The 13,296-nt window shown below is 47.1% G+C and overlaps 1 protein-coding gene across 1 annotated transcript in view; it reads right to left on the bottom strand.

The window, feature by feature from the left end:
- Positions 1 to 5,896, bottom strand: part of SLC1A4 (solute carrier family 1 member 4) — a 29,658-nt gene extending 23,762 nt beyond the window's left edge. The window contains exon 1 of the mRNA XM_011235315.3: positions 5,062 to 5,896. Within this exon, the coding sequence (XP_011233617.3) occupies positions 5,062 to 5,588 (527 nt within the window). The 5' untranslated portion in view covers positions 5,589 to 5,896. The remainder of the gene's footprint in view (positions 1 to 5,061) is intronic.
- Between the last annotated feature and the right edge of the window lie 7,400 nt (positions 5,897 to 13,296).

Raw genomic sequence — 13,296 nt, 5'->3', positions numbered from 1 at the left:
TTTCCCTGTCCTATATGAGAAGAATGGAAAACAATTTACTTTTGCTTAGGTATATTTTTTTGTTCCAGAGATATTTCCTTTTATTTAAGTTCAAAAATTCTTTACTGAATTTATGAAAATTTCAAAGACTGTTCAGAGCAGGATACGGCACGGTATGTACACCTGCTAAATATTTATTATTCTTAGTGTTTATTGTTACAGAGTCAGTTAACAGGGACATGCCCCTTCAGATCTTGGTACCCCCCACAAGGCTGGGAGCAGAGGAACGGCTGGGGGTAGTGGGCTCACACTCTGGTGACAGTGGGGGGGCAGGGGAGTAATCTACCCTCTTTTTAAGGCCCATATCCAGTTTTTGATTCCAGCTGGAAAGGTTAATGCCAGGCCCCTGGGGTGGGGGACTTTTGGAGAAATAAGATTAAAAACAGTACAACCCCTCTGTAACGAATGGCCTGAGGGCTATCCCTGAGGGGCTGGGATACTTGAGAATATTAGCAAGACACTCCAATATTAACTCACTTAATCCTCATAACAAATGTAGGTAGTAGGTACTATTATTAGTCTCATTTTACAGATAAGAAAATTGAGGCAGAGAGAGGCTTAAAGACTTGTCTATACAGCTAGTAAGTGGTAGAGCTGGATACAAACTCAGTTGACCCCAGTGTCTGCTTTTAATCAGTACCCACACTGCCTTGCTGCGTGTATGCTCTTTCAGTCTCTGAGCTATTCAAGTAGTCTCCTGGGAGCAGAAGGAAAGGTGTTAAGGTAAAATCTTTTGTTATTTTTTTAAATAACAAGCTGCCACTTTTTCCCTTTAGTGACTAATTAGGCTGAGAAACCTCCATTAATCTGAATCCTTGTTAAATTTGCTAAGTCTTCAACTTGAGTATAGAAGAGAGACATAGGCATAGGCCAAACAGCCTGCCATCGCCGACAGAAATCATTGACTATTCAGTCCCTTGACTGCGATCCAGGCTAATATTAGAGCTCAGTCTCCTATAGGTTTCTTTGAAGCTATTAAAGAAATGTGTTCTTTGCGGGTTAAGAGGCATCATATTCACACGAGTCCTTGACCAGGAAAGTAAGTCCCTCACGCCTCCCTCTGTGAAGGGAAAGGCTCAAAGCACTGTCCACTGTTGAGAAAATGAGCACAAGAAAAAAACAATAAAGCCTAGAAAACTGGGCAACAGGCAAAATCTCACTTGTGTCTATCGGGCACAGGGCTGCACCCTGCTATGCTTTTGCAAAAGATAGTGGCCCAGGGCCATTCTTCTGCTTGCCCGTGCAGACAGAGCCCTGGGCCCAGGAGCTGTCCCTACCTGCCACCTTTGCGGATAAGCCTCTGGTTTTCCATTTGAAAACTACACATTTTAACACCCCAGGGAGTGTTAGAAGCCAGTGGTCTCAATTCTTTCCACTTATACCTGAAAAAAACTGAGGTCGACTGGTCAACTTTGAACACCATAAACATGTAATGCATTGGGGAGGGGGATGCAGTAATGTCAGAGAGGATATGTGAGGATTTCTGCTCCCTTTTAGAATGGAAGGCTCTTCTGTGTTCAGTTTTGACTCTTCTACATTTTCCAAATTTCCCACGTGTTGGTTCTTTTTTAAAAAAGATGTTTATTTATTTATTTGAGAGAGAGAGAGAGAGAAAGAGAGAGAGAGCATAAAGGAAGAGTGAGAGGGAGAAGCAGACACCCTGCTGACCGGAGAGCCAGCTATGGGGCTGGATCCCAGGGCCCTGAGATCAGGACCTGAGCCGAAGGCAGATGCTTAACCAATTGAGTCACCCAGGCGCCCTCCCACATTGTTCCCCACAGTGTTGATTCTATTAGTCCAAAACATAGTAACTGTTCACTTCGTTTTCTCCAAGCTCCATGAAGTTCCCAACACACCTAAAAACATTAGCTTCAAGTCATTCTGAGCTCCCCCAAACATTCCCTCCCTGCAACATTTATTCTGTTTTCTTCCAGAGTATGAAAAGAGGGCCATCCCTGTAAGTTCATGTGAAACAAACAAACAAAAATTCCCGATAGCTCTGTAATGCCACTCCATTTATAACCAGAGCAAGCATAGAATGGGCCAGCCCTGGTCTAACAGTTTTACAGACATAACTCATAACCCTCAGAACAATCTTCTGAGGTAGGTATTTTCATGATCCCTGTTACAGAGATGAGGAAGCTAAGACACAGAAATTAGGGACATGCTCTAGGACTCACACTCAGTAAGTTCTGTTATGGACCGAGAAGTTCCATAATGACTGAGTTCCTCATAACCTGTTTCGGTCTCTTTGGTGCCGAAACAATTTCATTTTGGATGAACAGTCACAGATCCATCACTTGGGTCACACCCAGTTCTGAGAGTCCTGTACTGTTCTGGGTCCCCAGGTGTAAAGCTCTGGGCTGCTCAGGAGGAAACTGGGACCTTCTCACCTGCTAGTTGCTCTCCATCACCCCTTCTCAGTTCTCCAAGGGCCTGCGTCTAGCACCTGGGCCTCACATGCACTCCCCCGCCTTTGTTATTTCTAATCCATTGTGTGTTGGGAAATCAAACCATTTAGCAAGGGCATTCTGAAAGTCTTCCCAGAGTTATAATGAATATTTATTAGCTTCATTTCTTTCTGACTTGTAGTTCCATGTTGAGAAAAATTAGAAATCGTAGCAGAGAGACCCCGAGGCACGACACCACCAGGAAAGCCTCGGCAGCAGCTGCACTAAGTCACCAGAGACTCTTCCGACTCCTTTTGGGTGTTTGAGTCCTAGGCAGTTACCCCGTGAGGGCCTGCTGGATAACTGAGGTGTCTGCCTGCCATCTCATTTCATTCAGTGCCCACAGGCAGAAAGGACTGTGCCCTGCCAGTCACATAAAATCAGCATCTGCCGGGTTTCTTTGAAGGAAGCAAATTTAAAACTTTGGCCCAGAGACCCAGGAAGCCCTTAGACATGGCGCATTACTCAGTTCCCTCTCATAAGCTGCTCGACGTGAAGGCCAATCTGAGCAGCAGCACACAGGCTCTCCTTCACCGACTGGGCTCTGGTCCTCTGTTTAGAGGAAGTGGGCATCCGCCCTGACCCGAATCATATTCTTACCTGATTCCCTTTTGGCCCAGAGCAAGCATCTGAGATGGTCAGACTAGACCAGCAGCATGGCACCATTACTAAAGCATCTTGATTTAGGGGAGGGAAAAGTGGGAGAAACAGAGCCCTGAAATTGTGGGGCACGAAACCCATAGTTTTGCTAATCCCTCTTTTGATAAACCACCCTGTGACCTTGAGCAAATCTCTTAATCTCTCTCAGCGTCAGTTTCCTCAGTTGTAAAATAGAATCATACCACCTGCTCTACCTTTATCCCTGAGCTGCTGGAGGCTGGCTGTGGAAGCATTATGAAATGCTGCCTATTCCCAACAAGCCACGACAAACGTTCTCTTAGTCCTTTCCTGTAACTGCCGCCCGACTCATTGAAAAGTCTGCACCCAGACTGACCACTAAGCCATGATGCTGGGTCACCATTCACTTCAGAAGCAGCCACTGTAGGGGCTTGGAGCTAAAGCTAGAAAACCACAAGATCAGGAAATAAGCTGTCCCTTCTGAGACAGGTGGTAATAAAGTAACCCCTCACCTTACCTTGCCCTATTTGGGAGCCACTGTCCCTGTGTTGGAGATAAAAGAATGCTACTGAGCCTCCCTCTGGGGTACCACTAGCAAGTCAGAGCTGGGCATGCATACCCTCTTCCCTGGGCCACTGATCCCTGCAAAAAAGAATTCTTTAACTCCACAACCACCTTCCCTCCTGATATACTGAATGTAAAAAGCCAAAGGCACTCTCAACCTCAGCAGAGTTTGTTTTCAGCACCTACCTAAAAGTACCAAAACTTTAAGGATCTCAGAAGATTCCAAATATCAAGCTGCCAGATACCAAAGACTGTGATCAAATCAAAGACCTAATAGGCCACCTCCACCTGCCTTTTTTGGTACGAAATTTTTGGTCTCCCTCATCGGAGTTTTTTGGGTTTGTGTGTGTGTGTGTGTGTGTGTGTGTGTGTGTTTTAAAATACAAGAGCCTTGGACTTTTTATTGTTGTTGTTGTAGTTTCAAATGAACTCTCAAGTGGCAGACAGTCATCACATTTTCCAGAGGGAGAAAAGGAAATAGCAGGAAGTCAAGTCACTTTGCCTGGGGTTTGCTGTTTTTCACAGCCTCAACCACGAGGAGCTTTGCCTCAGTGACTCAAGACAAAACATACCTCCAAGGCTCCAAATCCAGAATTTTCGGAAACCTGGAGAAGGAGCCAGCTGAGCTCCCAGCTCAGCTGAACCTGGCCAGGACCATAAATGCCTCCAGGCTGCAGTTCTCTCATCTGTGAACTCTGCGCTAATGGAGAAACCAAGAGAGGCTGAGGCTTCCGATAATCCAGAAACAACACTGCATCTCAAGTGATAAAATGCAACTTCTAAGAGTCACAAAGGCAGGCAAAACTCCTTCCCCTCTAGAACTCACTCTTCCAGAAATAAGCTCCTTGAAAGTCACAATACTCTACAGTAGTCCTGACTATGGGGTGGACAGCAATCTGTCCCAAGCCCCCCAGAGAGCCATGTTGCTGGGCAATGGGCCTCATACAACTAACCCCAGCCTTGTTATCCTTGGGTCCACTAGCAAGTCTTCAAAAATGGCCACCCTGCTCTCAGCCAAAGGGCTGAAACAGGCAAGGCCAGAGATTACAGATGAGGATGATACAGACAAAATTTAACTAATGCTCCCAAAAGCCTTTGGGCACCGTGCAGAGAAAATAGGGTGAAGATATTGGGGTGTGGCTGGAACATTTTTACTGGTAAGGGCGGCCAGATGGTATAAGTACAGTACAGATGAGACAGCTGCCTCTTCCCTAACACATCCCCACCTAACGGTAGGGCTGGTTCATCAGCAGCACCCAATTAAGAATGAACTCTTAGCAGTTTATGAGGGTGGGGTGTGTGTGTGTGTGTGTGTGTGTGTGTGTGTACTGGAGAGCATTAGAGAGCTTGTGTCCCTCACAGTTCGCTTATCGAGGTGGGGGAGCGTTACCTGGCCAGGTCGAGGAAAGAGTCCACGGTCTCTTTGGGGACCGGAGGGGGCCCCGACTCCTCCAGTCCCAGGTCGCTGGACTGGAGGGTCTGCGCGCCGGACCCAGGCTTGATGATGAACGCCAAAGCGACGGCAAGCGCCGAGGCGCCAAGCGTGGTGAGGCCGAAGTAGGCGATGGCGATGCCGCCCAGGCGCCCGAGAGAGCTGGCATCGAGGGAGGCGGCGCCCGACACCAGGCTGCAGACTACCAGCGGCAGGATGATCATGCGCAGCATGCGGAGCAGCATCTCGCCGGGGAAGGACAGGTAGGCGACTTGCGTGCGGCTGAGGCCAAGCCCGCGCAGCGCCGCGCCCAGGCCGGCGCCCGCCACCACTCCGGACACGGTGAACAACACGAGCGCGTGCCGCCGTAGGAAGCCCGCGCAGCGCCGCGCGTGTCCCGCCGCGGACCCCGGCGCGCCAGGCCCGGCTGCAGGCCCCACCTGGGCGCCGTCCAGGTAGCCGTTGGTTTCGCTACTCTTCTCCATGGCGCTGCCCGCGGCCCCGAGCTGGAGGAGGCGGGGGACTTGGCTCTGGGATAAGCCGGAGCTCTCAATGAACGGATCTGGCAGAGCTGGCGACGCCCGCCGGCTGTGCCCTGCGGGTTCTGGGAGCCGGCCCGCGGGGAGCTCCCGGCGTGGGTGCAGAAGCAGGTGTGGAAAGGGCCAGGAGAAGCGTGGGAGAGCAGCCTGAAGCCGGGCCTGAGGGGTCGCGCCGCGCCCAACCTTCCCTCAGCCGCCGCGGGCTGGAGATGATGCAACGCGGGAGCCGCGAGAGAGGACGCAGATGGGAAACAGGGAGGGAGCCGGGAGCAGCCCGAGCCCGCCCCCTTCACACCCTCCGCCCCGCCCCCCGCAGCTTNGGCGCTGGGGGCGCTGCCCGGGCAGCTGGGGCGCCGGCGGAACCGGCCAATCCCGGGGCCCGCAGCCGTCTCCCGGCCCCGCTAACTGGGGCGGGCTCGGGTGCCCGCGGCGGGGCGCGGCCCTAGGGACGGCCCGGGCTCGTTGACACCTGCCGGGGCCGCTCGGGCCGGCCCTCGGGGTCAGAAGGCCCGGGAGAATGTGGAACCCAGCCGCGTTCCCTGTCCTGGGGATTGGGGCAGGGGAGGGGTTCCCTCCAGGGTTGGTGCCTTCGCCCCCGCGGTCTGTCCGAGAGCGCGCCGACCTCTCTTGCAAAAGGGCCGCGAGCAGTTGAGTCCCCCCTCCCCCCACGACGGTCCCCTGGCCGCGTCCTACTCCTGCTTAAAATCCCCTCCTCCAGAAGTCCTGTACGATAAAGCACGCCGGGGTGCCCAGCGCAGGCCTGGCCTGAGACGGAAGATGGATGATGGGTGGATGAATTAGAAAAGCCTTATCCCGTGTTCAGTAAGAGCTCTGACAAAGCTTCACCTGTAAGTGAAACGGGATCCCGGGTGGCACCAAACCCAGCGCCCGGGCTCGCCACTGTGCGCGCTAGTGCTCTCCAAGGCAGGGACTTAAAAGCCTCCCGGATAGGCCCTAGGTTGCCAGACAGCTGACTGCGGGCTGTGTGTGGGTTGTATGTAGGCTGAAGACGCAAAACTCTTCTAGAATCAACAGCTGTCTCGCCACGACTTCCAGTTGCGTTTCTACCACACAGCACACAAGTTGCTGGATTTTAAGCTCTTCCATCTCCCGGCCCCCAGCCGTAGCAGGAAAACAGTAGTAGATACAGCGGTTAGCCAGCCTGCAAAGATGGTTTCTTAAAGTTAACATTCGATTCATTTCCTTTTTATTTCAACTTTTATGTACTATCTGTTCTGGTCGTCGTGGATATATGAGAGACCTCTGCAGAGTTGTTTTACTCTGTCACGTGTATTCGTTTTTTCATATTTTCTCATTCTGCTTTTGAAAGGAATTGGTCTTTTAAGACTTCTGTGAAAGGGGAGTCTTCTTAAATGTGGCTAACCTGAGCTAAGGAGGAAGGCAATTACTCTAGATCTCTTGCTGAAAAGGAGTCGTCTTAGAACATGTCATGACAGCTACTTGTGCAAATCACAATGCCTTCCTAAGGAACTTTAAGGAGCTGTCCAAAAATTTTTTTTAAAAGATTTTATTTATTTATTTGAGAGAGAGAGAGAGGGGAAAAGTGAGAGAGAGAAGCAGACTCCCCGCTGACCAGAGAGCCTGACGTGGAACACGATCCCAGGACCCTGAGATCATGACCTGAGCTGTAGGAAGACTCTTAACTGACTGAGCCACCCAGGCGCCCAGGAACTATCCAAATTTTGAAACCAGGGAGGATTTCCTTGCTTGAAGCCAGCCAGCCAGCCAGCCATTGGCTGGAGTTTGTAGCTTTTTTTGATGAAGGGAGGGGCGCATGTGTCAGGTGAAGAGCTGGACATATTTTTATGTTTTCATAACACAGTTTATTTCTCTGTGTGTGCTGAAGAAAGGATTTTCTATAGACACACTCTCTATTTTGCCAACCAGCCCCTCCCTTTGTTTTAATGACCACTTTCACCCAAAGGACTCTCAAATCATGCTCCAGAAATGAATTTTCAGTTATCTGGCTTATATCTCCACCTGAATACCCTACAGGCATACCAACACAACATGTCCAAAACCAAACTCATGGCAGCATCCCTCAAGGCTGCTCACCCTTCAGGAGCCCCTATTTCTGTTACTAACATTATTGACCACCTAGTCACCTCTGTTTGAAGCCTCAAACAGAGTGACCTTTGATTCTTCCTTCTCTAGTGTCTCCTCTCATCTGATCAATTGCCAAGTCCCACAGACACTCCTTTCGCAATATTTATCACATCTACCCCTCCCATCCATTCCCACTGCTACTATCCTGGCTCAGGTCTTATTTCCTCACTTCTTATCTTGGCTATCAAAATGTTCTCCTAATGAGTGTTGCCATCTCCAATGCTCCAATGCTCTTCTTGTTCCCGCCATCTGCATTTTGCCTTGCCCCAGGCCAGTCTTCCTAATGAATAAGATAAGCGTAAGGATTAGGTTCCACTTCCAACCAGCAGGAAAAAAAGAAGGGGCAGTGTTCTCTCCCTTTAAGAACATTTCCTAAAAGTTGTTCACGCTATGTGCTTTGTATTTCATTAACCAGAATTTACAACATGACCTTACCTAGCTGCAAGTTAGGAAATGTAATCTATTTTGCACAGGATATCCCCAGTTAAAAATCGGTGCTTCTGATGAATAAGTCATGGGAATGAAAGGAACAGCATAGGGAATATAGTCAATGATATTGTAATAGCTTTGTATGGTGACAGATGGTAGCTACACTTGGGGTGAGCACAGCTTGACATATAGATTTGCTGAATCACTATGTTGTACGCTTGAAATTAATGTAACACTGTGTGCCTACTATACTTCAATAAATAAATTAATTATTTTTTTAAAAAAGATTGGTGCTTCTATTACGAAAGAAGCAGAAAAGAATGGTATTCTAGGACAACTCCTTCATACCACTTCTTGTTCAAAAGCTTTCAGTGGCTCCCACTGAATTAAGAATACGCTCTTCATCCTGCATTCAAGACCTACCAGGATCTGGCGGCGGCTCCCTCTCCAGGCGCGTGCCCTCTATGCATGCTACAAACACAGGGCTGTGTGCTGCTTCTACATTTTCTCGCCTCTCCATGCAGTCCCAGTTCACTTCTCTCCCAAAGCCTTTCCGAAGCCCCCTTGCTCCCACTGTGCTTGCTGCCCACAGCTTCGTGCCCCTCCCCCAGCTGTGTTAATAGTTAACCCTCCATCGGGAGTGAGGAACTCCCTGCCCTGCTGGCACTTTCCCTGGACATAAGTGTGGTGCCGAGTGAGAGAGCAGTGTTGAGGGTGCCTTATGCTGTGCCTACTGTTTGAATTAGAAACACCTCTCTTTAAGTAGGAGCTGGTATCTGGGGGCTTCTTTCAGGGACTGGCTTCCCTAGAGCTGCTCTGCCTCCATGTGACGCAAACCAAGAAACAGGTTATCTGCTCCTGGCCTTCCCCAACAGTTGATGAAGGGTTTAACTTTCTGCTTTCTTTTACTCTCCTTTTTTTTTTTTTTGTTCTTAATTCCTCTCCTTCTGTGCTTCCATTCCATTTCTTTTGTCTTTTCATAATTTTACATGCCTCCTCCTTGTTGGTATTTAGTACAAAAAATCATTGATTCCTGTATTTAGACACTCCCCTACAACATTTACATGTTCTCTGGATTTTAGATGTGTAAGTACCAAATTACAAAATACCGTAGAAGGGGTCCAGTCTGATACCACTCGCCATCACCACCACCACCACCACCACCATCATTTGATGCTTGAAACTCTTAATAGGTTAGAGCACTGTTCAGTAAATATTTCCTCTCTTGTTTCTCCCACTGGAATGGGAGTATATTTACTCACCTTTTTGATTTTGAGCTTGACCATATGACCTACTTGGCCAATGAAATAAGCGAATGTGAAGCAAGCAGAGGCATTGAAATGTGTTGCGGAGTTGCACTTGGACTCCTGCTTACGTGTGAGCCAGCACGTCCCAGGTAGATGTTGCCACTTTTAGCCTGGCATCAGAACAAAGGTGAGAAACGTGTCTGAATCCAGCCTGCCCCTGCAACCCCAACTGCCTTGCCGCCTAGAGAGACATCCCAGGCAGCCCACGGACCCCTAAGTGAGAAAAATAAAATGGTGTTGATGAAACCTACTGAGTTCTGGAGTCACGTGTTATGCTGTATCATTGTGGCAATAGCTGAGTCATGTAAATCCTCTCTTCAATATCTGTTCCAGTTCTCTATTTTTATACAGCAAACCACTCCAAAACATAGCAGCATAAAGGTACAGCCATTTTTTTATGCTCATGATTCTGTAGGCTAGAAATGCAGACCAGCGCCTCAGATGGGGTGGCTCCATGACTGGACATGGCTGTGCTAGCTCCGCCGAAGCCACGTGCCTGGCCGTCTGCTGGGATCCTCGGTTCTTTTCCACATTACATCTACTGAAGCCGGAATGTCCAAGATGGCTCTCTCATTCACACTGCGGGTGCCTGGGCTAATGTGGCTGGAATAGCTGGGGCTGGCTGGGCATCTCTCTCTCTTCTGTCTGTCTGTCTCTCAGTGTAGCTAGCATGGGCTTCCTCGAAGCATAGGGATTTCGGTGTAGCCAAACTTCTTAGAGTGGTTGACTTCCCTCAGAGGGAGTGTTCTAAGAAATCTAGGTAGGAGCTGCAAGACTTCTTCTGATGTCGCCTCAGAAGTTCGAGTGTCACTCACTTCTTTCACACACTGGTGGTCAAGCAAGTCCCTAAGACCAGCCCTGATTCAACAGAGGAGAATTAGACACCACCTCCAAGAAAGGGAGTAGCAAAGAATTTGCTGCCATCTTTGATCCACAGTAACATCCTTAAAGCTTAAATGTGCATACCTTCTAGATCCGCACACATATGTCACTGCTCCCAGAAGTGCCCTCACTCTAAGGTCTCTTCAGACAACTCTGTTAGAAAGTTCCTTTGGGATCATTTAGTCATGTTCTTAAAACCGTGACTGCATCATCTATCATGAAGAAGAATTAGTTTCCCTCACTAAAGCAATGCAATGGATGTTTTTTATTTATGAAGTAAGAATGGTGTTTTTCCTACATTGTCAACAGTGACAGTTTGTCACTCCTAGTATGCTTATGCATTGGCCAATACTTTGTATTGTACACACTTGCAGGCTTCTGCTAGTGAAAAGATAGTCTCAGTTCTGATTTCACACCTGATGCCAGTTAAGTATTTTCCACATTATTTCACTAGAATGATAATGGCATCACTAGAATCACACAGCAGGGATTATTTTCTGCCATGATGGACTAAAAAAGGAAAATGGTATCCCACACAGGCCAATTTGGATTCTAGAGTACTTCTTTACCTTTACTGAGAGATACCAGATAGCTTAACAATTATAACCAGCGATCATACTTAAACAGTTAAACTTTAGTCTCATTCTTTCCATGTCAGCAAAACACAGCTTTGTAGAAAATGCAGTGTGATTTTTTAAAAAGAATATTTGCCTTTCAAATAGGTCAGATTACTTAGCAAACAAAGCAAGTGAGGTGAAAATCCAAAACAATAAATAAGTTATTCTTCTTCCATGGTGGACAACTTAGTGTGCAGAGACATTGCAGCATCAAAGTCCTGGTGACTTTGTAATCTGTGATCCTTCCTCAAGGCTCCCCTCAGTATCGTCTCAAGCCACCGAAAAGAAGAAAAAGAGAAAAGTGGGCCATAAAGATGCCCCTAGAACCAAAAGGTCAGGTGCAGACTCAGATAAACACTGTGAGTCAACACTAAAAGGGAATTTGGTCAGAGTGGGAGTAAAAGGCAGAATGAAACAGAAAAAAGGTGTCTGTTTCTATGGTTTTAGAGAGTGGCTAAAGCTGTTAGCTGACGTGTTCTTCTTAGAACAGTGAACTGGGAGCATCAGAAGAAATGAGTTCAAGATGGGAATAAAAGTTAGTTTGGTGTCTGTGTTTTGTGGGCAAGGGTTCTACTGGTAAGGATTTAATTCATTGACACAACCAGGTGTTTACTGAGTTGCTTAGTGAATGTAAATCACTCTGCAAGGTCCATTGAGTGAAATAGAAAGAAAGGAATATGGATTACTTGGGGAGCTGATCAAAGTGCATATTCCTGGGCCTGGTGGATGGCCTAGGAACCTGCATTTCAACAAGCCAATCCTCCTCTCCTGCATTACCCCACCCCATGATTCAATCAAAAAGTATGTACAAGGGCGTTGAGTTAACAGAGTTTAGAATTAAAGAGAAATCCAAGAGAAGGTCTAGGGCTAGGCCTTTGAAGCCTATCAATCAAATCCTTCTTCCTTAGTAGGGATCTTCCTCAACTTATAGGGTTACGTCCCAAAATTGAAAATATCATAAGTTGAAAATGCATTTAATATACCTAAACTATAGCCCGTCATAGCTTAGCTTAGCCTACCTTAAGCGTACTCAGAATATTTGCATTAACCTACAGTTGGGTAAAATCCTCTAGCACAAAGCTTATTTTATAGCAGTGTTGAATATCCATGTCACTTATTGACGATTGCTCTGAAGGTGAAAAAAATGGAATGATTGTATGGGTACAGACTGGTTGTACGTGTATCGGTTGTTGACTCTGCGGTTGACGGGGAGCCGGGGCTGCCACTGCCCAGCATCGTGAGAGAGGATCTTACTGCATATCAGTAGCCGGGAAAACATCCGAATTTAAAATTCAAAGTACTTATGAGAAGCAAACTGAAGACTTCAGAGGGGAGGGGGTGGGGGAATGGGATAGACTGGTGATGGGTAGTAAGGAGGGGCACGTATTGCATGGTGCACTGGGTGTTATACGCAACTAATGAAGCATCNATCGAACTTTGCATCGGAATCCGGGGATGTACTGTATGGTGACTAACATAATATAATAATAAAATTTAAAAAATAAAATAAAATAAAATTCAAAGTACTGTTTCTACTGAATGCATATCAATTTCACACCATGGTAAAGTCAAAAAATCATAAGTTGTACCAACTGTACAATGCTAAGAAGAGAAGCAGGTGGAATCAGAGGTGAGGGAGGTTGGATAGGGTAGAAAAGAAATGGACATCTATAAGAATGGGTTACAGTTCTCCCAAGAATTTAGTCTAATTTAATTTAAGCCTGGCCCTAGAATTCTCGGAGGTCTGTTTGGGAAACAGTGGTGGACTTCTGAAAAGATAACTAAGCTTACAGGTAGAACTCAGTGGTCCCCAAACTTGAGTCTCATCAGAGCCATCTAGAAAGAGTTTAGAAAGAATAGATTCCAGGGCTCCAACCCTGGAAATTTTATTTTTGTAGCTCTGGGGTAGGACCCAGTCATCTATATATTTTTTATTCTTCCAGTTAACAGAGTAATCAGATATAACAACCAAATCCAATGGAATCTGAATTAAAAGAAAAGCAAAGTATAATTTTGAGACCATTAGGGAAATTTCATGTATGTTAAACCTAATGTTGAATTTCTTAGACGTGGCAACAGTGTTCTAAATAATAGGACAATGGCCCCATTCTTGGGAGAGTGCTGAGAAGTATTTAGAGATAGTGTCATGGTGTCTGCACATCATTCTTGGACGGCTTGGCAAAGGGGGAAATGTATGTACATATACAGAAACCAGTGCAGTGGGGGAGGCAAGACATTACTGGCTGATTAAACTGGGTGAGGAGTACATGGATGTTAACTGCTTTGCTCTTG

The sequence above is a fragment of the Ailuropoda melanoleuca genome, chromosome 4 (assembly GCF_002007445.2).
Source record: "Ailuropoda melanoleuca isolate Jingjing chromosome 4, ASM200744v2, whole genome shotgun sequence".
Lineage (NCBI taxonomy): Eukaryota > Metazoa > Chordata > Mammalia > Carnivora > Ursidae > Ailuropoda > Ailuropoda melanoleuca.
The sequence above is the reverse complement of the archived record's forward strand: the minus strand, read 5'-3'. Positions and strand labels throughout refer to the sequence as shown.